Consider the following 23658-nt stretch of genomic DNA (forward strand, 5'->3'; position numbering starts at 1 on the left):
GGCAAGACCCCCAAAAAAGGGCTGAGAGTATAGCTCAGTGGTACATAGCTTGCTTCATATGTACAAGGTCCTATCTGAGTTGTCCCCAACACTAAAAGGAAAATGTCTGCTATCAGTTATTTGCACAGTGCCCTTAAAAGGGAGAATAAGAGTTCCACCCAAGGGAAAAAGACTGGGACCCCAGGATGAGGGGACCTCCAGCCAAACCCCCAGCTCTCCAGCTTACCAGACTGAGGCCTTGGGCATCTCTGTGCCTTGTTTCCTCACTCTCCTAGGATTTGTGATGACTACCGTGGATAAGGCCCATCAATGAACTCTCACACAGCAAACCAGTGACCAGGGTCTTCTCCTTTCATTTTTTTAAGAGTTATTTTATTTTGTGGGAATTAGGTGGGAGGTGCTGGAGAGATGACTCCACATCCATATGATGGAAGGAGAACTGACTCCCAGAAATTGTCACTCGTGGGCCACAGCATACACATTTTTATACTTGTAAACACATAAGCAAATGAATAAACAAATTTGAAAAATGCTTTAAAAACGTTTTTATTTCTGTCTTATGTGTATGAGTGTTTTGTCTGCATGTATGTAAGTGCACCGTATCATTCAATGCTCACGGGGGTCAGAATAGGGCATCAAATGCCCTAGAACTGGAGTTAGGGATGGTTTTTAGCTGCCATGTGGGTGCTGGTAACCAAACCTAGGTTCTCTCTAATAGCAGCCAGTGCACTTAACCACTAAGCATCTCTCCAGTTGCTTGAAAACATTTTGTTTTGTTGTTGTTTGGTTTTTACATTTTGGTTGTTAACCTTAGCCTTTGACGGCTGTGCCATCCCTACAGCCCAGTTGTTTGGGGGTTGGTTTTTTTTTTTTTTTTTTGGTTTTTTTTTAAACAGTATCTCCCTGTAGCCCCAGCTGGCCTGGAACTTGCTATATAGACCAGGCTGGCCTCAATCTCACAGATATCCACCTGCCTCTGCCTTCTGAGTGCTGAGATGAAAGGTGTGCACCACCATACCTGGCACATAAAAACATTTTAAAAGCATTATACTTAGGGCTGGCGAAATAGCCCAGTTTGGTAGTGTTTGCCACACATTTGAGGACTGGAGTTCAATTCCCAGAACCCCTGGAAAAAGCTGGGGGTGGTGGTGCATGCTTGTAATCTCATCACTAGAGAGGCAGAGACAGGAGGATCCTTTGAGGCTACTGGCCAGCCAGTCCAGCCTAGCCAGCTAGCTGCAAGTCTCAGTGAAGACACGGTGTCAAAAAACAAGGACTGGAGAGATGGTTCAGCAGTTAAGAGCACTGGCTACTTTTGCAGAGGACCCGGGTTCAATTCCAGCACCCACATAGCAGCTAATCACATCCATAACTCCGCATCCAGGTTATAGGATGAGGTTCTGGCCTCTGAGGGCATTGCACACACATGGGGGCACATACATACAAGCAGCAGAATACTCCTACCCAAAATTTTTTAAAAATTAAAAAATCAGTCAGGCATGGTGGTGCACGCCTTTAATCCCAGCACTTGGGAGGCAGAGGCAGGTGGATCTTTGTGTCGAGGCCAGCCTGGTCTACATAGTGAGTTCCAGGACAGCTGGGGCTACAGAGAGACCCTGTCTCAAAAAGACCAAAAAAAAATTTAAAAATCCAAACACTTAAAAAACAAGGTGGATTACTTGTACCTGAAATCTTCAGACCTCCACACGCAATGTACATATATGCAACCCCCAACATGCACACTCACACAGACATATGCACCCCCACTCATGAACATATATCCAATAGTTTGAAATGATCTTTTTTTGTCTTTTTTTTTTTGAGACAGAGTCTCCCAGTAGCCCCAGCTGGCCTGGAACTCACTATGTAGACCAGGCTGGCCTTGAACTCAGAGAGAGCTGCCTTCCTCTGCCTCCTGAGTGCTGGGATTAAAGGCGTGTGCCACCACGCCTGGCTAAAATAATTTTTTTAACTATTTATATGTGTATGAGTGTACTGCCTGCATGTGTGTAAGCACACTGGTGTCGTGTAATGCAATGCCCAAAGAGATCAGAAGAATGCGTCGGATTCCCTTGGAACTGGAGTTACAGATGGTTATCAGTCACCATGTGGATGCTGGGACTTGAACCCAGGTCCTCTGCAAGAACAGTCAGTGCTTTTTTTTTTTCCTGTATTTTTGAGACAGGGTCTCCCTATAGCCCCAGCTGTCCTGGAACTCACTATGTAGACCGGACTAGCCTTGAACTCACAGAGATCTGCCTGCCCCTGCCTCTGCCTTCCTAGTGATGGGATTAAAGGCATGCGCCCCCTCTGAGCTATCTCCCAGCCCCTGAAATGATATTTAAAAAGAAATCAACTTGGGGCTGGAGCATTGGCTCAGCAGTTAAGAGCACTGGCTGCTCTTACAGAGGACCTGGGTTCAATTTCAAGAACCCATACAGCAGCTAACACTGTAAATCCAATTCCAGGGGAATCCAATGTCTCCTTCTGACCTCCTCAGGCATTGCACAACTTATATACATGCAAGCAACACACTTATGCACGTAAAATAAAAATAATAAAATAATTTTTTAAAAATTCAACTTGGGGGGTTGGGAAGATGACGGCAATTGCTGCTCTTGCAAAGGACCTTGGTTAGGTTCCCAGCATCCACATGGCAGCAAACAACCATCTGTAACTCCAGCTCGAGGGTATTAGATGCCCTCTGTCATCCTCAGTCACTGCATACACACGGTGCATATACATGCATGCAAACACTCATACACATAAAAAACATTTTTAAATAAAGAAAATCAACTCTTTATATTTTTGGAGGATACTAAAGAACTCATTTTGGGACTGGGGAGATGGCTTAGTAGTTAAGCGCTTGGCACACAGGTGTGAGGATCAGAGTTCAGATTCCTAAATACATGTGTAAATGCCGGCTTTAATTCCAGCCTAGAAAGGCAGAGACACAGGATTGCCAGAGCAAGCTGGCTGGCAAAACTAGCCATATGAGTGAGCTCTGGAGTTGAGAAATCTTGTATCAGTGAATAAGGTGGAAGAGAGAAGGATGTTTCCTGACATCAACCTCTGGCCTCAAAGTACAGACACACATTCAAATTGTTATAGATGATGGAAAATATGTCTGGAGTTACAGGATGAAACAAGGATACAAATGAAGCAAATCTGGCCCTCAGTGAGGTTCAGGCCTTTGTGTTGGTTTTTAAAAATACATATATATTATTTTTGTTTTATAAGTGTATTGCCTGAATGTATCTAAGTGCACCCACGTCATAAAATGCCCAACAGTCAGAAGAGGACATTGGATCCCCTGGAACTGGAGTTACAGATGGTTGTTAGTTGCCATGTGGGTGCTAGGAACCAAACTTGGGTCCTCTGCAAGAGCAGTCTCTTAGCTGGGGAGCCATCTCTCCAGCCCCATTTGTTTTTGAAGACAGGGTCTCCCTGTACCCCTGGCTGGCCTAGAACTTGCTTTGTAGACTAGGCTAGCTTCAAACTCAGAGAGATCTGCCTGCTGCTTCCTGAGTACTAGGATTAAAGGGATGCACCCCCACAACTGGTACCCACCCACCTTAAAGAAAGGTATTCAGATACCCTGGGGTGCTTGTGCCTTTGATGACTTGGACTTCGGTAGACCCTCATAGCATTGGGGCACCTGAGGAAATGTAGAGGCCTGGATGTGCACCCCCAAAAGGGGGTCTGGCCCTTCTGTTTAAACTTTGGTTAGCCAAAATTCCACAGTAATGTCCCATTCAGTGTGTGCATTCCAATAGTGCAGTAGTGTGGGGTGTTCCAGCAAGACTTGCTGGGCACAGGCAGCCCAGAGCTCAATTCATGATGGGCCACACTGAGACAGATTCTAGTTTGTCAGAAGAAAATGTGTGATTGAAAAGGAGATGGGCTTAAACCCTTGCACAAAAATCATCCCTGAGAGGCCCCAAGGAGGGCAGCAGCACAGAATGCATTCATTCACAAAACTTCTTTCTCTGTCTTTATTAAAGCTAGGTCCTCCTGCTACCAGCAGAGGTGGAAGAAGCTGGGGACCAGAAAGGACAGGGATGGGACTCCCCCAGGTCACCCTGCCATGGCTCTTTCTGAAATTCCAGTCCCAAAAGACATGAAGAAAACTGGATGGCAAGGCCATGGTAGAGCAATTCTAGGTCCCCAGGCCCTCCTCTACTCCACAACCTCACCTGGTCCAGTGAACCTTCTTACCAACACCACCCAGACTCTCCTCCCACCCACAACCTACCCGACCCATCACCTAGCAGCCTGGTTGTTGGTTCTCAGCACCCCCAGGAGCCTGTCTACACTAAAATGAAGGATCTAGGTCTAAAAAGGAATGCAGATGCCTGGAAATCTCACTTCTCTAGTCCCCACCACACTGGAGCCCAAGGCATGAAGGGACAGGGGACCTAACCTGATCCACACCTTAAATTCCAACAGCTAGACTGGAGAGTCAGTTGTCCACCGAGTAGGAGCATTGCATAGTCAGGTGCTGTGAGCTTGGTCCACACAATGCCTTATGTGGACAGCCACTGTGCAAGTCACCATGCCCTCTGTGAGCCACGGGCCCACCCAGGAATGGGGGTCTAGTCAGAAACACTACCTGCTCCTAGAATAGGGTTATGGAAGCAGAGTTTAAGAACTTGAGAAGGATATAGGGCCCTAATTCTAAAATGAGTGGGGAGATCCAAGGACCCACCCTGATGCTATAAAAGGCCGAGTTTGGGCTTGGTGCCCATGTGCTCCATGGGCCGCAGCAGCTGGGAAACTGACATTGGTGGACCCAGAGTGTAGGATCCCGCACCAGTTACCCCAAAGATGTCTGTGTTTGCCACCTCCAGCCACTAGAGAACCAACTGGCTTATTAGGGGAGGCTGATACCAAACCCCACTTGCCAGTGCGTAGGGGTTTGGAGTGAGAACTTTCAGAGAATAAGGCTTCCAACTCCCTGAAGGCCTTACCAATATCTGCAAACTGACTACCCATTTGGTATCTTGCTTTGTTTTAATTCCTCCCCACTCTCTTCAGGCCATTATCAGAGATGGAAATAAATACCCACAGTCGACAGAAAAAAAGCTTTCTCTCTTCACGTCTCCATTCCCCCCTGGAAACTGCTAAGGCTCCCCTTTGCCACGAGGATGGTTCTTAAAACATACTGGCTGCACTCGAATGACCGGAAGAAGGTCCCTGAATCTCTCCAGTGAGGATGGACAGAAGTCGGCCAAACCCATCAGGAACGCCCAGATGTCGAGTAGAGCTGCGGGATGCTCTTCACGACCTCACCACCACTCACTGGAAGGTCCGGGGACCAACTCCTAAGTCGCTTGCTCTCGGGTCCACGCGAACCGAAATCCAAGCTGAAAGAGCCTGGAGTGCCATCGCTCCCGCGCCGCGGCACGGATCCGGGGACGGGGCGGTCTTGATCCGGGTGGTGGCCAGGGCACCGTGTGCACCCGAGCGAAATCTGAGGACCCGAGACCTCGAGAGAAAGGGCGCGAAGCACCCAGGACCGGGAATCCTCAGCCCTCCGAGGCCAGAGGAGCAAGGGCGGCGCGCGCCGCTTCGACCGGCCTCACAGGATGCTCTCCTCGTAGGCACCCGAGGGCCCCGCGAACCCGGCCGCATCGGAACCAAAGCTGGTCCCGCCCGCGAACTCCAGGAGCGTCCCAGAGCCGGAACTCGCGCTGGGCGGTGGCTGCGGCACCTTATCAGGTACCTGGGCTTTGGATGCGGAAGAGGAAGCGGAAGTAGCATTCTGTGCCGGCGCACCCGTCTGCCCGCGGTGCGTCTTCATGTGAGTGAGCAGATGCGAGCTCTGGGAGAAGCGCCTTCCGCAGTTGGCGCATGCGTAAGGCCGCTCGCCAGTGTGCGTGCGCTGGTGCGTGACGAGCACCGAACGTTGGGAGAAGCGCTTGCCGCACTCGGGGCACGGGAAAGGTCGCTCGCCCGTGTGCCCGCGCCGGTGTTTGGCGAGGTTGGAGCGCTGCGCAAAGCCGCGGCCGCAGTCGGCGCAGCGGAACGGCTTCTCGCCGGTATGGGTGCGACGGTGTCGCTTGAAGTCCGAGCTGTGGCCGAAGCCCTTGCCGCAGTCGGGACAGCGGTGCGGCTTCTCCTCCGCGTGTGCCCACTGGTGTCTAGTAAGTGCTGCGCTCTGCCCGAAGCGGCGGCCGCACTCTGCGCATGCGTAGGGTCTCTCGCCTGTATGCGCGCGCCCGTGTGCCGTGAGGTGCGCGCGTCGGCTGAAGCCCGCGCCGCACACGCCACACACGAACGGCTTCTCGCCGGTATGGCCTCGCACGTGAGCCGCCAGGTGGGAGCCGCGGGCGAAGCGGGCCCCGCACTCCGGGCACGGGAACGGCCGCTCGCCAGTGTGCGTGCGTCGGTGCCGCGCCAGGTGCGAGCCGTACACGAAGCTCTTGCCGCAGTCGGCGCAGCGGTGCGGACGCTCTCCCGCGTGATAACGCTGGTGCTTGGCCAGCGCAGCGCGCCGCCCAAATGTCTTGCCGCAGTCGGAGCAGATCCATGGGCTCTCCTCCTCCGCCAACGCGGCGGGCGCGGGCTCGGCCAGCAGCGCCCCTACGGCGGGAGCGAAGGCGTGAAGACCGCCATCGCCCGGGCCCGCGCCGCGGAATGGATCACAGGCCATCCCCGAGCCGCCCATGGACAGGGGGCCCGGCAGGGGACACCCATCGGCCTGCAGCCGTTCGGCGAACTTGGGGAGCCCCAGCAAGGGGAAACCATCCGGATGCAGCCAGGACTTGGGGTGCATGGGAAAGGGGAAGCCGAGCGGGTGCAAGGAAGGACCTTCCCCTTCTCCCAGTCCATTGCCCATCTCGCCGAACAGCCTGTCTGACTCAGAGTCCTTGCTCTTGGGGACAGTCGCCTCGGTACCCGCCGCCGATGCCACCTGCTCTTCCCTCGCTTCAGCCTCCCCGTCTCCATCTGCTTCTCCAGCCGCAGGCTCTTTAGCCACCTCCGGCCTGGGCTCCGCTTCCTCGGGCTCCATCGGGGCAGCAGCTGCGTCTGCCATCTCGTGGGGCTCCCCCCGTGCGCCATCGCCACTGTTGCGTTCCGTGCAGCCGGCGCGGCGATGGCGCTGGAAGTCCGCGCGCAGACGGAAGGCCTGGCCACAGTCGGGGCAGCAGTGGGGCCGGTCGGCGGTGTGCACGGCCTGGTGGCGTGCCAGCGCCGAGCTTTGGCTGAAGCTGCGGCCGCAGTGCAGGCAAGGGTATGGCCTCTCGCCGGTGTGCGTGCGCTGATGGGTCACCAGGTAGGAGCGGCGGCCGAAGCCCGCGCCGCAAAAGGCGCAGCGGTAAGGTCTCTCACCAGTGTGGATGCGCCGGTGTGTGACCAGGTGTGACTTGTAGACGAAGCGCTTGCCGCAGTCCGGGCACGGGAAAGGCTTCTCACCAGTGTGCGTGCGCTGGTGGATGGCCAGGTGCGATCGGTACACGAAACCCTTGCCACACTCCTCACAGCCGAAGGGCTTGACTGCCGCGTGGTAGCGCTGGTGTTTGGCCAGCCGCGAGCGGTGCGGGAACACTTTGCCACACACGTCGCAAGTGGTCTCCGGGCGTCCGATGGGGGCAACCATTGTGGGGAACACCCAGGGCGCTAGAAGGTTCTCACCTTCCTCCCGCCCAGACAGGAATGACTTCACTTCAGCCTCCTCAGCCAGGACCCCGAGAGTGCCCTGGTCCGGTCCCCATCCCTCTAGAGTCTGCACAGAGTCTGAGTCGTCAGGACCCCAAGTCCCAGGCACGTCCCCTACTCCATACGCAGCCGACCACAGCCCCGGGGGATCGTTCTCCTCCTCGGCCATCTCTGCCAGGAAGTCCTCATCCTCTTCTTCCTCGTGGTCCTCCATGTCATCGGTCCAGAACCAGGCTCCTGAAGGTGACAGGAGAGAGAAGAGGATGTGACAGGAACCCAGGAGTGAAATCAGCCTCCAGGGTAGCCCTTGCAGTGCCCTGAGCTTAGGACAAAACTTCAGTAAAGATTGTCCATGCCCCAGTCAGTATTGACCAGCTGCAAGGCAAGAAAGCCCCTGGCCTCCCTCAGTGAGGGGTTCCGTGGCAGCCTGGCATGCACACTAGCCCAGGAAAACCAGGGTCCCTCTATTCCAGCTCACACAGCCCTAGGGCTTCCCACTCTGTGGAGATGGGAGTGTCTGCAGGATCCTGTGCCCAGAAAATGATTGACAGTAGAATGAAACCTGTGCAGTGCCCTCTCCAGGCACCTAGCCCAGGCAGGGCCACAGCACCCACACCCTTTCTGCTGGTTTCCACCAGTGACCAAGGACTTAGGGACCGCCTAACACCCAGGTTGGAAGCAGGCATGCAGGCTCTCAAGACCTTCCCCTGAGAGACCATTCCTGGATTTCATTTTCCTGAAGTCTGCATTTAGGAAACCCCAGGTGCTGAGACTATGGGTGTCCTGTGAGCACCCCCTGAAACTTTGCCATTGGTCCCTCCCAGCACCCGGGCTCTCCCTTTGGCCCCTCCCAGGGGGCTGTGTGGGCTTTGGAGTCACTGTCTGTAAGGCTACCTTGTTTTATGAAATGAGCATTTTGACAGCCTGCCACTAGGAGGCACCCAGTAGGGAACCAGCGTGTATGGAACTGCCATCAAGTCACCCAGGGGACACAGGGACACTGCCTAGCCCACAATGGCCCCAGGTGTTACCTACTCATGTATGCCATGTCCACCTCAGATCCCAGCAACTAGAAAGTTTCAGTTCCCACAGCTGAGTAGGAAACAACTCCCACCCACTTAGCTCTGAAGCCAAAGCTCTGGCCCATTTTTGCTGCCACCAGCCTGGGCGAGCGCCTGGACCAGTGAAATAATGGAGGGTCACAGAAAGTCTCAGAAACCAGAGCTGGCTCCTCATGTCGGATACTGCACCCTGCTGGCCCTTGTTCTGCATGACATTCTAGATGGTGACTTGGAGTCACAGGGATGGACACAACACATCAAGTGCAGTGAAGCCAGACAGCTGCCCTGCTACATCTGGGAATAAAGCATGTACCTGAAGCATGAGGACAAGAAAATGAGCTACTTTAAATTTTCTGTAGCTAGTAATATTATACTACCAGAGTAAACAAGCTTCCGGTGAAAAGGTTAAACTGATTTTACCACGAGCTGCTAACATTGTCACCAGAGTGACAGAAGTGGCTATGTCCCTGTGAGTGGCAGAAAGAAGGTCCTTTTACTAAGCTGGATGTCCTTCATTGTTCAGCCGTAAGTCTCCCAATCTGGGAAGGCAGGAGCAGCCCTGAGGTGAGGAGAAGCTTGCCAGGGGACAGGCAAGCCAAGCTGCCACGCAGGTCAGACTTAACCTGAGGTTCTGGTGAGGGGTTCACAGTTTTTAACTAGAGCCCTATAAGGCAGGGAAGTCCACATTGAGGAACAAATGCAATCTGGGATTTTTGAGCCAGAAGTCTGTGACTCTCAGGACCTAGTAGTGCCAGGAGCTAAGGGTTGGAGTGGCTGGAGTTGAGCCTTAAATGTTCCCATAACACCTTCCAGAGCCTATGAGCAGCTGGGGTGCCTGCAAGATTGGGAGGTGAGCCCCACCCCACTACACAGAACTGAAGAGTGGACAATGCTGAAAGAGGCTGAGGACCTCACTGCTACCTCTGGAGTTGGGGTGGTCACTGTACAACAAGCATGAGGCCCAGGTTAAACTCAGTGATGTGATGGAGGCCACCTCTAATGCAGGGTAAGGGAAAGGAACCCTTCCCCTCACAGCTTGGGAAAGTCAGAGCTGGCTGTACCCCAAGATAAAACCTCAGAAGTTGCTGGGCCTCTGAGAGTGGGGAACCCTAAGGGAGACAAGCTCTGTTCTCTATGAAAGTATTTGCTCAAAGTTCGGAAGTCATGGTCCTGGAATGTACCATTCTGAGTAACTTCATGGGCAGCTCCCAGGGAGCTGAAGCCTTCCTTAGGCCCCAGTGAGGACTTGTGGGCTGTACTGTGAGACACCACCTGGGGGTGGATGGAATACTTGGACCTGAAGGGTATAGTGTTCCTTAACAAATAGAAGGCAGTGGGGTGGACAGCAGTCAAACAGTGACCCTGAGGGCCAGACCCAGCTGCTTCAGCACATCCAGACTCAAAGGCAAGGGAAGTAGGGGTGGGGCCACCAGGGGTGGGGGCTGGCTTTCTCATCCCTTGCAGCTAACATTTGCTCCAAGGATCTGGCCTTAGTTGAAGGGTAATTAGCTAGGCCTCCAGGAAAAGGCAGGTGGGGCTCAAAGCCAGCTGTCTAGAAGGAATTTATATAGCACAGCCACAAGGACAGCTTTACAACCTGTGTTCTGAGCCAGGGACAGACCTTGGTGAAACATTTCCCACATACCATAAGGAACAGGTAAGAACTGCTGGAGGCAAAGCCCAAAGAAGGTTGCCATCTTGGCAGGCCAGGGTCAAGGGAATGAGTTAAAACCCTAGGGACTGTGGGCAGTCACTACACAGTTCTTCCTACCTGTGCAAATGCCACCTTCTGGTCACCGCCTTTTTGTCATAATGTCTGACAAGGTGGGTCTTAGAGATTTACTCCAAATCAGTACTGGAAACTTAAAAAGCCACACATACTAGCTCACAGTTCCATGGTGCTCTACCCCAGGTATTCTCCCATGTCTGATACCCCCAGTCTGCTTGGTTCCCCAAGGACTGTGTGCACCAACCCTGGCCCTTTACCCCACCCACCCCTGGTACCCTGAGCCCCTCCGAGGTTACAAGGTGGAGTGTTGGCTCTCTTAGATGCAGCCTATCACCAGCAGTTTCAGAGAGTCAAGGCGCCTGAGCCCCCTGTGGAATTGCTGTTTTCTTCCCTTTGACAGTCTGTCCCATTGTAAGACCAGCACCCGCTTTTCATGCCTCCTGAGCTGGACAGCTTTAGTGTCAACTTGACACACCTGGGTTGAGGGAGCATCAATTTGGGAATTGCCTCCATTGGACTGGCCTCTGGCCATCTTCTTGATTGTCAAGTGATGTGCGAGGGCCCAGTCCACTGTGAGTGGTGTCACCCCTGGACAGGTGGGCCTGTGTTGTATGTATAAGAAAGCAGGCTGAGCAGGGGACAGGGGAGCAAGCCAGTAAGCACTGTTCCTTCATGGTCTGTGCTCCAGCTCCTGCCTCCAGGTTCCTGCCCTGAGTTCCTACCTTGGGCTCCCTGATAAACTGTGACACAGGAATTGTAAGACAAATAAACCCTTTTCTCCCCAAGTTGGTATTGGTCAAAGTGTTTTGTCACAGCAATGGAGAAACAAACTAGAACACCTCACCACCCCACAACATATCAGTGCTAGATAGGTTTAGTGTGAACTTGAAATATCTGGGTTGAGGAGCCTCAATTGGGGAATTGCCTCCATAGGACTGGCCTGTGGCCAAGTCCATGAGACATATTCTTGATTGTTGAGTGATGTGGGAGGGCCCAGTCCACTGTGGGTGGTACCATATAATCGGGGAATTGCCTCTATTGGACTGGCCTGTGGCCATGTCTGAAGGACATCTTCTTGATGAGTGATGTGGGAGGGCCCAGCCCACTGTGGGTGGTACCACCCCTGGGCAGGTGGGCCTGTGTTGCATAAGAAAGTGGACTTGAGCAGGGGCCAGGGAGCAAGCCAGTAAGCAGTGTTCCTCCATGGCCTGTGCTCCAGCTCCTGCCTCCAGGTTCCTGCCCTGAGTTCCTACTTTGGGCTCCCTGATGAACTGTTACTCAGGAGATGTAAGACAAATAAACCCTTTCCTCCCCAAGTTGGTATCGGTCAGAGTATTTTGTCACAGCAATGGAGAAACAAACTAGGACAAAAGACATGCCCATACAAATACAAGAAACATATAGAACACCAAACAGACACGAACTATGATAGTGTCCTTCCAGACACAAACTCAAGATGGGCTCGGTGAGAGTCCTTCCCCTACTACGGACAGTCTCCAAGAACAGAGGCATACCAAAATGATGTACCAAGTCTGGGGATGTGAGTAGCCCCACTTCCCACCTAGGGCTGTCGGGGAGGCATCTGAGCTTCAGCTTGGGAAGGCAGCCAGCTTCTACACTGTCATCTGTCTCCTAGCCAAGCTAACAGGTCTGGAAGCAGACAACCTTCCTTGGGGACAGAAACTAGGTTGTCCCCTATTGCTGGTGAGTGACCTCTGAAAGGCCAGCAACTCTCTGGCCTCTGACCTCATGGTGATATGCAGACTCAAAACCAAGGCCCACATGTTAGAGGAGCCAAGGCCTGCCCTCATCACAGATTGTCTGTGAGAACAACAGTACTCCTCCCACCCCATCAGCCTCCAGCACCTGGAAATTTAGCAGGCTCTTTGTTCTAGACACTAAGAAGCCAGCTTCTCTGCCAGGGGGTCCCCTCACTTCTTCCCTTCCACCTGCATCAAGCTGAGGGACTAGGGTGAAACAGAATCTAAGCCCCTTGTGCCTTGGCTAAGACTAGAAGAGGACTCTACTATCCAAAGTACCCTTCAGGGTATGGCTAGGTGAAACTGAATGAAGTGGCCTTTTAAGATGCCCCCTGTTGCTCACAGCTGAGTGCCAGCCTCTTCCTGCTAAGGGAGCACACACACTGCTCTTGGCTAAGAGACAGCTCCTTTTCCTCTGCTAATTTCTGCCTAGGTGAGCTAATGGGCAGCAGTTGCTGGGTTTACCCAGATGGATGCTAAATGTCCTGGCTGGCAGTCTGCACTTTGAGATCAGTCTTGCTTAAGGCAGGACACGTGGGGGTCCTGCAGATCCCCTGGCTGTGCTTACTTGCTGGTCATCAGATTCTGTCTGCCTCTCATTGCCCTTTAAACTACACCTCCATCCTTTCCTGTGTAAATTTAAGCTGGTCCAGTCCAGAGTGTTGTATATCTCTTCTTCACTTTTAGAAAGGGGGCAGAAGGGGCTAGGAGATGGCTCAGTCGGTAAAGTGCTTGCTGCATAAGCATGAGGACCTGAGTTCAATCCTCTGCACCCATGTAAAAAGTCAGATATAGTAGCACAGGCTTGTAATCCCAGCACCATGGAGGCACAGACAGACCAGACCCCTGGGGCAGGCTGGCCAGCCAGTATGGCCCAATAAGCAAGACCCAGGTCCCTGTCTAGAAACCAAGGTGAATGGCTCCTGAGGAATGACACCCACAGTTGACCTCTGGCCTCCATGCACACCCCAACACATCAATAAAAAATGGAAAGGAGAAAGGCAAGAGCCTACAACAGAGGGAATGACAGCTGCCCTCACAGGGTCAGGCTCTGCTATGACCACTGTAGCCCCTGGAGGCTGCTAGTAGATTAAGTCTTGGGGAAAGAAGACAGGAGCTGTCTTAGAGCAAAAGGTCAAGTGCTCAAATATACAGGGCCAGACCACCAGCCAGGCCAAGAGAAAGAGGCACCAACATGACATCAACAGCCACCCAGTACATGCTCTCTCCAGCGGAATTCCCTGTTCCAGTAGCAGGGGCTGGCAGGAAACAATGTTCAACCATGGGCAGAGATCTCTCCAGGGACCACACGGGGACATTCATGAGGAACAAAGACCCTGGGATGGGAGCCAGTCAAGAGAAAAGGAAAGCAGGATATGCCAGGAATGCAGAGCTGGAAGTGGTGGCCCTCAGTTGGCGGGAGACCTAGAACACAGGCTGAGGGACAAGCAGGACTAAGTGTCATGTTAGGGGGTGGTGACATCTGAATGAGGGACTGTTGTCAGAGTCCACGTACCAAGTATGGCTTGAGTCATAAAGGGCACAGGAGAGGGAAAAAAATCTCATTTTGCAAGAACAGAAGTATTGATGGCCAGCTTCAGGACAATTCATGTCTCAGAAACTCTCAGTTCCCAACTAGCTCTGCTGGGCAGAAATGAAAAGGAAAGGCAGAGTGAGAAGGCAGCCACTCAGCCACAGGCTGTCCTCAGAGAAGAAGAAAGACCTCAGAGGGTTTGGCTTTGCAGAGGGTTTGGCTTTGCTGGAGCAGCTGCCAGTCTTTGCCACTACATCTGCATCCCCTTCCAGAAGGCATGTAACACATCAAAGACAAGCCTGGGGGACAGGGAGATGGCTCAGTTGGTAAAGTAGGCAAAGCTGAGCACAGTAGCATAGGCCTAAAATCCCAGTGTTCCTATTCCAAGGCAAGAATTCCCAAGAAGCTTGGGGGGCAGCAAACCAGCTACATACAATGATGAACCACAAAGAGACTGTCTCAATCAAAGTGGAAGGTAAGGAACAACCCCCAAGGTTGTCCTCTGACTTCACATACACCATACTCATGCAAACACACACACACACACACACACACACACACACACACACACACACACACACACACACGGGGAGGTGGGGGTGGAGATTAAAAAGAAAAGATATGCCTGCCTCCTGTGCCTGTTCCTACTCTACAGAGCATGGTTGGCCATGGGAAAGGGAAGAAGAGCACCAGCCTAGCTAGCCAGTTCTCTCAAGGAGCTCCCAAACCCCAGCCAGGTACATTGCCACATGCCCTATGTCACCTGGTGTCACCTGCACTGAAAGGGACCAGACCACCTTTCAGGACCACCCAGGCTCACGCCTGTACCAGGCTCTTCCCGAAGACCCTTCAAGAGCACAGAACATGAAGGCACATCTTGAATCCACACTCAAGAGACCGGCCAACAGTGGCCCATGTCCTGTCCTTTCTAGGTGGCTTTTCTGTATGAGTTCATTAATAGAACCCACCTCCAGCTCCAGTCTCCGAGAAATACCACCCACATCTGAGCCTCATCCTGGAGGCAGCAGGTGGAACCTTCCTGACTCTGAGACCCAGAAAAGAGCCCAGGAGGGTTTGGGGGAGCTGGAATCTCAGTAGGAAGCCATACTACCACACAGATGGGAGCTGTGAACTGGCCGACCACCATAACAGCTTACTTGAAAAGCTGCCTTACTCCTCTGAAGGGAGGCTAAGGGGTACTCACTACCTCTCACAAAGCTGCTGTGAGAATCTGCTTATAGAAATGTTGCTGGAGGGAGCTTTTCTGTATTTTCACTTTTAATATACATCTACAATGGCTCCAGTTTGACTCAGTACCCCACCCTGGGCTGATGATGCCCCAACCCCAAGCCAGACACATGCTAGGGAAGGACCTCCAGCATTACAGAACCTTAGTGTGACTTTCAGACCCCACAGAGTACTCAACATGACAATGAACTGGACATGCTCTGGTTGGAAACCATGGGTTTAGTTCGGACTCTTTATTCTCCCTATGAATAAGGTGGGGCTCAGAAAATTGAAGGGGCACAGCCAGAGCCAGTCCAAGACACCCAGAGAAGTTCCCACCAGTATGCCTTCTGTACACATTGCCCAAGATACATCCAGAAAGCCTTGAACCACCTACCGAGGCCAGAATCTGAAGACCTGGGTTCAGTCCCCAGCACCCACAGAAAAAGATGGGTGTAGTGGCATACACTTGTAACTGCAGTGCTGAGGAGATAGAAATAGGGTCCCTGGAGCTTCCTGGCCAGCCAGCCTAACTTAATTTTTAAGCCCAAGCCCCAGTGAGAGGCTGTCTCATAAAACAAGGTGGACGAGGGGCTGAAGAGATGGCTCAGTGGTTAAAGAGCACTGACTACTCTCTCTTACAGAGGACCCGGGTTCGATTCCCAGCATCCACATGGTGGCTATGTACCATCTTTAACTCCAGTTCCAGGGGAATCCAAAGCCCTCTTCTGACCTCCACAGCATTGCACAACACAGGTGCACTCACATACATGCAGGCACTCATACACATAAAATAAAAATAATACAAGGTGGATGAGCTGGGCATAGTGGCACATGCCTTTAATCCCAGCACTTGGGAAGCAGAGGCAAGTGACTTGCTGAATTTGAAGCCAGCCTGGTCTACCTAGTGAGTTCCAGGACAGCTGGGGCTACAGGAAGACCCTCTCTCAAAAAAAAGACAAAAACAAAACAAAAAACAAAGAGACAAAGTGAACGGCTCCTGAGGGAATGGAGGGGCTATGGGGTCCTTTTTGCAGAAGGCTGTACCAATTTGACAGCTGTCCTCATTTATGGGAATAAAAAGTCACAGGTTCCAAGATGGGAACAAGGAGCCCCTTTTAAGGTTCTCTAAGGACCTATCAGCCCTTAAGCTCTGTGGGGCTGGACCATGAGGACTCAGGAGGTGAAGGCAAGGGCCAACATACCCACTCCACACCCCAAATCATCACCACCGACGACATTTTGGAGGCAAAGGGACCAGGTATAGGTCTGCAGAGTACTCGGCATGGTAAAGGCTCAAGTCTGAGCACAGCTCTAAGCAGTCATGCTAGCAGAAACTCATCTCACCTGTGTAGACACCGGTGACAATGTCTCCGTCCTCAGGATGGGGGCTGTCTGGGACCCAAGGCTCTTCCCCTTGTTCCAGGTGGAAGATCAGATCCGGCTTGGGGATTGGGTACCCTGCTCAGGAAGGGACAGAAGGCGGCTGCAGCAACAGAAGACAGCTGTCCTAGCCAGCCCTGCACTATCCTGTCCATGCTCAAATCCTCTGCTTTTTTACCCTTCCAGGACCAGCCCTCTCCTACTCCTGTGCTCTGGAATATTCTTATTCCTCCTGGAATATTCAATATTCCTTGCCTTCCATACCCAGCTCTCCTCCTGACAAGTCTTCACCAGCAGGACACCCATCTGTTCCCTTCCCACCTAGAAGCTCCTGGGGCTGTGGGCCAACAGGGTTACCCACCTTACCCCACCCAGAGACAAGGGCGATCTGGACCTCCATGGGCATGGGCTGGTCCTAGAACTAGCCTGTTCCAAAACTCTGGGGGCTCAAGAAGCACCCCTTTAGACAGCTAAGCCTGTGACTGTTGGTCGCCCAACCACAACAGACAGCCATAAGGGATAAAAGATCCTTCCTTACCCAAGGAAACCAGGATCCCATAGTTCTCCTGCATAACTTCCTGGTAGAGATCTCGCTGGTCTGCATCCAGCCTCTCCCATTCCTCCAGGGAGAAGTACACAGCCACATCTTCAAAAGTTACCAGCCCCTGAAGAACACAGAACCCCAGGTGCTGCCCTCAGGTGCCCCAGGTGAGGGGCTAAAGGGACCCCCCTGCCTCCAACAGTCATGCAAACAGAGGTCAGAAAATGTATTGGGGCCTGCAGCATGGATCTCATTGGGACACAGTCCAGCATCCTATTGTCAATGGGTCTACAGGTGCCCAGGTAGCACTGTGGTCTCTCAGGCCTTACCCAACCCTGAAATGCAGGGACCTTTCTCTAATCCAGAGATGAAGTCCTTAGACTCAGAGAAACCAAACCATCAGCTCTTACAGGGCAGAGGCCCTAGCCACCATGGCCCCTCCTATGTCACCCAGCTTGGTCCCAGCAAATGCTGTGGACACAACAGCAGCTTAAGGCTGGGTAGACAGGTAGTACCAACTAAACTGAGTATGGGCACTGAAGCCTGATCTGACTGGACAGCAGAAAAACAGACCCCAAGAACAGGACAGTCATCCTGGGGGAGGGCTCCAACTGACCTTGAAGGACAGCCAAGCCTCTGAAGTCAGTGAACAGTGCAGGTGAGTGGGTGGTGGCCAGAACCCTCAGGACAATGTGCCTTGGAAGGGAGAGGGATTCAGGAAAGCAGAACCATATGCCCTGGGGAGGACCTGAAATCTTGTCTCCACTCAAGCCACTATCCACAGAAGGCCCAGGACAACAGGTATAGGGCCAGCTGGGGGAAGGCTAGCTAATGTCTTGAGCTTCAAATGCAAAGGGCAGCTTACCTGAGACCCAGCTGTGAAGAAATCCTCCTCCTCCTCATCATCCTCCTCTTCCTCTTCTTCTAGATCTTCATCCTGAGTAGCCACAGACACCTGGGAGGCCTGTAGGGCTGAGGGGAACATTGCTTAGGGACCAATAGTACCTGGTCCAGCCATCCTCTGCCCAGCTGGCAAGCAGGGTGGAGTTCCAGGCTATACCCACACTTCAGAATCCGGGGCTTGCCACCCAAGGTCTACTTCCACCCTCACAACCCCAATGCTTTACTTCTCCTAGCAGGGGTGGGCTCCTTGTTCTTACCCTTTCTCTGAAGAACTAGTGACTTGGTGTCACCATGGCTAAGCTGCTCCTGGGTCTCCAAGCTCAGACTTGACTCCTCTGCCAACACCTCCTCCACATCATCATCGTCGTCGTCAACATTATCATCATCACCATCAATGGTGTCTAGCATGTCAGCCTCCACCTCCACCTCTACCACCTCCTGCACCTGTGTGGCCACCTCCTCTTCCACTATGACCTCTTCCTCTTCCTCCTCTTTCTCCTCTTCTACCTCTGCCTTCTCTCTACCCTTCTCCTCCTCCTCTTCCTCCTCCTTGGGGTCAGCATCACATTCGGACCCATCCTCTGCCTGCTCCAGCTGGGTATCTGGGGAGTCTGGAGTTGTGTGAAGTGCGGCCATCATCCCTGGGAGAGAGCCTCCACGTGGCCTGAAACACAGAGGCACTGTACAAGGGAGGCTGCTAGGGATAAGGGAGGACAGGGCTCAGTCTGCCATCTCAGGCTACGCAATTGGCACGTGGTGTGCCCAGAAAGGGCACCCAAAGGGCTCCTCCCACCAGCCTCTAGGACATAGCTTCTGTTCTCTCACCAGAAGCCATATGTCTAATGTACCTGCAACCTGTTCCTGGGTGAGTCACCCATTATCCCAACCAAGTCTTTAACCTCAAGGACCAGAGGCAGGGAGTGCAGCCAACACAGTCTGAGGGATCTTTATGGATGGATAATGTAACCTATGAGGGGCAGCCCATTCTATACAGAAATCAAGAGCAGCTTACCCAGCCCTCCGCACACATGAACCACGCCCAGGCACAGCCAGACGGCAGGCACCTGCAAGGCTCAAGGGGTGCAGGACTGGAAGGGCATCTCACTGAGTCTCTTCAGAGGAAAGGAGAGAGCTCCCAGCAGTCAGCAAGCTCTTGGGCTTTTCCTGTGAGTCAAGAGAGAGATGGAGCCTTGAGCAGGTATCACTCTCCTGCCAGCTTTTTTGCTGCCTCCAGGGGGCTGGGAAAGGGATGAGGCCCCGGAAAAAAACATATACTCTGGGCCTGGTACCGAAAGTCTTGTCCCCATTCAAGAGCCTCTACCCATAGAAGGTCCAGAACTGCAGGTTTAAGGCCCTCTCAGGAAAGAAGAGGGAGACCCATGACCAGCTCATCACTAAGCCAGCAGAGGGACATACATACAGTCCTTCAAGTCTGCAAATCAGAGAATTAGAATGGCTGAAATATCAGCACCTCAGAGGTCCACAAGGTCCTCCCCTTCCCCAGGATGTCACAGACCCCAGCTGCAGCACCCCAACTCCCATCCCTTTAGGACCAAGCCCGCAGGCTCAAATTAGTTCTGCGTCCTTCACCAGCTGTGGTGCGATCCCAAGCACTTGGACAGTTATATTTTTATTACATTTTATTGATTTATGTGTGCACAGACACACATTATGGTACACATGTGGAAGTCAGAGACAATTTGCAGGAATCAGTTCTCTTCTTATACCATGTGGATCCCAGGGATCAAACTCAGGTCTTCACGCTCGGCAGCAGGTGCCTTTATCTGTTGAGCCATCTTGCTGGCCTGCTGTGGTTCTAACAAGTTCATTTCCAATGGCTCTTTTTAACAATGTCTCAGATCTGAACAGGACCACTTCCAAAGTGAGGAGGGCCACTCTGGCATCCCAAGAGCAAGAGCATAAATCCCAAAGGATCTTGAAATGCAAGGTCACATTAGACACTGGAACCATCTCCGCTCAACCAGTGGTTAGCACATTTCAGGACATCTAAAACCAGACCAAGGCAGGTAAAGATGCCCAGGGCCTTGGGAACAGTCAGACCCCTGTGCCTGGTGTTCCCATGGACACAATACCTTCTCTGGCCTGGCTTACCCACCCCATCCCCTTTCTGTTCAGACAGTTTCTTTAAAATTCACATTTTGGAGGAGCTATAGTGATGGCTCAGCACTGGCTGTTCTTGCAGAGGACCTGGGTTCAGTTCCTAGCGCCCAGATGGTGGCTAACAACTGTCTGTAAATCCAGTTCCAGAGGATCTGATGCTTTCTTCTGGCCTCCCTGGGCACCACATGCACATGGTGCACTTATATACATGCAGGCAAAACACTCATATACATGAAATTAAAATAAAAAATTAAAAATCCACATTTTGGAGCTGGGGAGGTGCTCATTCGATAAAGTACCTACTTTATAAGCCTGAAGACCTGAATTTGATCCCAGGCACTGGCATAAAAGATGGGCATGATGGCATGCACCTATAATCCCAGCCCTGGGAGGCAGAGACAAGAGGATCTCTGAGGCTTGCTGACCAGCCAATCTGGCCAAAGTAGTGAACTCCAGGTTCAGTGAGATATGCTGTATCAAAAAAAGGTGGTGGGGATGGAGAAATGGCTCAGTAGTTAAAAGAACTGTCTGTTCAGTTCCCAGCACCCACATGGCAGCTCACAACCATCTGTAACTTCACCTTCAAGGTATTGAACTCTCTTTTCTGGCCTCCATAGGCACTGCACACACACATGGCACACTTATAACACATGCAGACAAAACACTCATACACATAACAATAAATATTTTGAAAAATATAAGATGGAGAACAATTGAAGACACCAGTGTTGACCTCTGACCCTCACATGAATATACATACATGTGCACAAACACAGACATATCCCACACACAGAACCAAAATGAAATGAGAAGCCAAAATAAAAGAAACCCCACACTTCAGCAGCCAGAACTCTGGGCATCCCTGCATCCCTGCCCAAGTCCATGGGCTACAATACCCTGACTTCCATGAGCAACCTCCATCTTGACTATCTTGTTTCCCTTCCTGTCACTGGCTCTTCATACACTTCCCCAAAGGCCTAGTCTGAAAAACTAGGCCTAAGAGGGCTGTCCCAACCCTTCAGGGCCCTTTGGTGTTGGCAGGTAACTGAAGGGTAGAAACATGCATGCCTTGTGCTATGTTCCCCAGATCTAGGGCCACTGGGAACACTCAGAGGCAATTTTACAACCATCACCCACCTCGGACCCAGAGGAGGACTTTGCTCACTAAGGCCTCAGACTGCAAGCTCAAGTTGAGCCTAGACACCCACGGAACTAACTCCTGTATGGCCACCACCTGGGCAGCAACTTTAGACTTCCCCCAGGCCAGGCTGTTGTCTATTAAGGGCCCAAGAAAAGAAGAAAGCTGGGACTGGGGAGGTGGCTCTTTGGGGAAGTGCTTGTCACACAAGCATGAGGACCTGAGTTCAGTCTCCCAGCTCCCCCATGTGAGAGAGGAAAAAAAGCTGGGCATAGCAGTGTGCGTCCCAGCACTAGAGGTTGGAGACAGGAGGATCTCCCCAGTTCTAGTCTAGCTAAATTTGTACACTCTGGGTTCAGTGAGTCTCAACAGCAACTGTTTCAAACAGCAACTAAGGAAGATACCTGACGTTGACCTCTGCCCTCCACATGTACACTTGTACACATCTACAAGTATATGCACATATACCATATACAGAAGAGGAGGAAGAGACACAACTCAGAGCTTTGGAATAGTAACCCCAGCTCAGCCCATCCTGGGCCAATTTTCTTCCTAGGCAGAACTACATTTTCTTTACCCAAGAATACTCAACTGAGGGATAATGGAAGTTCCCTTTTTGCTCCCCTCTGAATCCCCCCATCCCAGACATACAGTCACACTCAACTTATGAAGAAGTGACCCTAAGATCTGTAGTTAATGCCATGAACATCGATTCTTAAAACTCAAGTGTCAGAGCACCCATAGCTTCAGGGAGAGGTACAGAAAACCAAAACCCACCCCCAGAAGCAATAGAGAGTCTCTGCCTCCCAAAAGGACACTGAATAAAATCCAAGTCCACCCACCAACTCTGATGGTTAATGTTGTATACTTGACAAGATGTAGAATCACACAGCCTCTAGGCTCATCTGTGAGGGAGTTTCTAGATTATGTTAATTGTGGTGGGAGGATCTACCCTAAATGTGATGACATCATTCAGAGGGCTGGAGTCGTGGACTGAATAAAAAGGAGAAAGTGAGCTGAGCACCAGCATTCTCCAGACCAGAGAATGCAACGTGACCAGCTGCCTCACACTCCTGCCACCCTGTTTTCCCACCATGATGGGCTATACCCACCTCCGTCCCACCCAAGTCAGGGCAGGGGCCAAACATAGCCTGATAACTCAGGATTCAGAACAAAATGTTCTGAAAACCAGACCTCAGGGCAGGTCAGTTTGTATTCCAGCAACTCGGGCCCTGGGGGCTCCCTGCCTCTCCAGACATTTCCACCCTGCCCCCAGCCTATCAGTCCCTAGAAAGTCTCTGTTCACTTGCCCTTGACTTCCCATCCCAGGTCAGGATGTTCAGAAGGTGGAGTCCATGGCTTCATCATACAAAACTCATGGGTCACCACAACCCTCATTTCCACTGGGGTCCTGAACCCTAGGGCACAGTGCTGCCAACATTCAGAATCAGGGGTGAGGATGAAGAGGACACCATCCAAAGAAAGGGAATGAGCAAAGACAGAATTGGTGAAGTTTGAAAAGTTAGAAGCTTCAGAAAAGTCCTAGACCCAGGGGAACCTACATGGATGAGCAGAAGACATGTGTATACACCTGTGCACACAGGTGCACACTTGCATCTAGTTACCCTCTTTCCCTTTAGTGGACCCACTGACTTCAAGGCCCTTCAGGTCTCTCTGTCCACCAAGATGCCCTTCCCTGGTTCACCATGATCCTCACATCTACCCCTTCTTTCCTGGGTTGCTCCTGAAGCAAACAGGTATCCATAGGGACCATTCCAGATCCCCCAGAACAGGCACTCAACCAGGCCAGCACCATCTCCAAGATTTGCCCATACTTACTGAACCAAAACCAAGTGCTAAGTTGCCCTTTCAGGGTGAGCTAGGTGGGCTGATCCTCACTGGTAACTATACCCGCTCTTTTCCTCATTAATCAATGGCCAGCCCCTCTCCCCTGTGTGTCCATGTGAGGGACCCTAGATTCTATCCTAGAGTAAGGATGAGTTCCTCTATGCACCTCAAGAGCAGTAGACTTAGCAATGAGCAGCCCAGCCAGCCTCCATCTATAGATGAGGGAGGCTGGGATACAGAACCGGCCCCCCAAGGTCATAAAGCAGGCTGTAGGGGTGCTAGGACAAGATGCCTCCCTTTTTTCCTCCCTCCCTGCAGAGGGTTACACAGCATCCATCTCCTGCATAGGCTATAGGCGGTGACAGCCCCTCTTAGATCAAGTCTCCCCGGGGCTTGTGGGGAGGGGCGGGGAGGCGGCCACGGCCCAGGTCCCTCCTCTGCACTGGAGGAGGCTGCGCTGGCAACTCCCAAAGGTGTCGCGCGTGTCATCCCCAGCCCGCCCCCTCTCAGGCTAAGGAGACCCCCCGCCCCCCAGGATCGAGCCATCCATGACGCACAGGCCCAGGCAGAGGTGGCGGGGGGATCGGCGGGCCTGGAAGGTCCAGCTCACGGAGCTGCAGCTGTGACCCCTTCAGGTATGAGTTCCCGAGCTTCACTATCGCCCCACCGCCACCCGAGGCCTCCGGTGCCGGGGCATCGAGGACCACCAGTCTCGCTGCCGCCACCGCCCCCAGCGCGCGCGTCCCACCCG

The 23658-nt window shown here is 52.4% G+C and overlaps 1 protein-coding gene across 1 annotated transcript in view; it reads right to left on the reverse strand.

The window, feature by feature from the left end:
* Positions 1-5445: 5445 nt before the first annotated feature.
* Znf316 (zinc finger protein 316) overlaps positions 5446-23658 on the reverse strand; it is an 18548-nt gene continuing 335 nt past the window's right edge. Inside the window, exons 2-7 of the mRNA XM_008823994.3 lie at positions 18813-18964; positions 18058-18464; positions 17763-17869; positions 16895-17021; positions 16321-16434; positions 5446-7899 (exon numbers count right to left, since the gene is read on the reverse strand). Coding sequence (XP_008822216.1) covers positions 5582-7899; positions 16321-16434; positions 16895-17021; positions 17763-17869; positions 18058-18439 — 3048 coding nt within the window. The 5' untranslated portion in view covers positions 18440-18464; positions 18813-18964 and the 3' untranslated portion in view covers positions 5446-5581. The remainder of the gene's footprint in view (positions 7900-16320; positions 16435-16894; positions 17022-17762; positions 17870-18057; positions 18465-18812; positions 18965-23658) is intronic.

The sequence above is a fragment of the Nannospalax galili genome, unplaced genomic scaffold (assembly GCF_000622305.1).
Source record: "Nannospalax galili isolate Female #2095 unplaced genomic scaffold, S.galili_v1.0 scaffold809, whole genome shotgun sequence".
NCBI lineage: Eukaryota > Metazoa > Chordata > Mammalia > Rodentia > Spalacidae > Nannospalax > Nannospalax galili.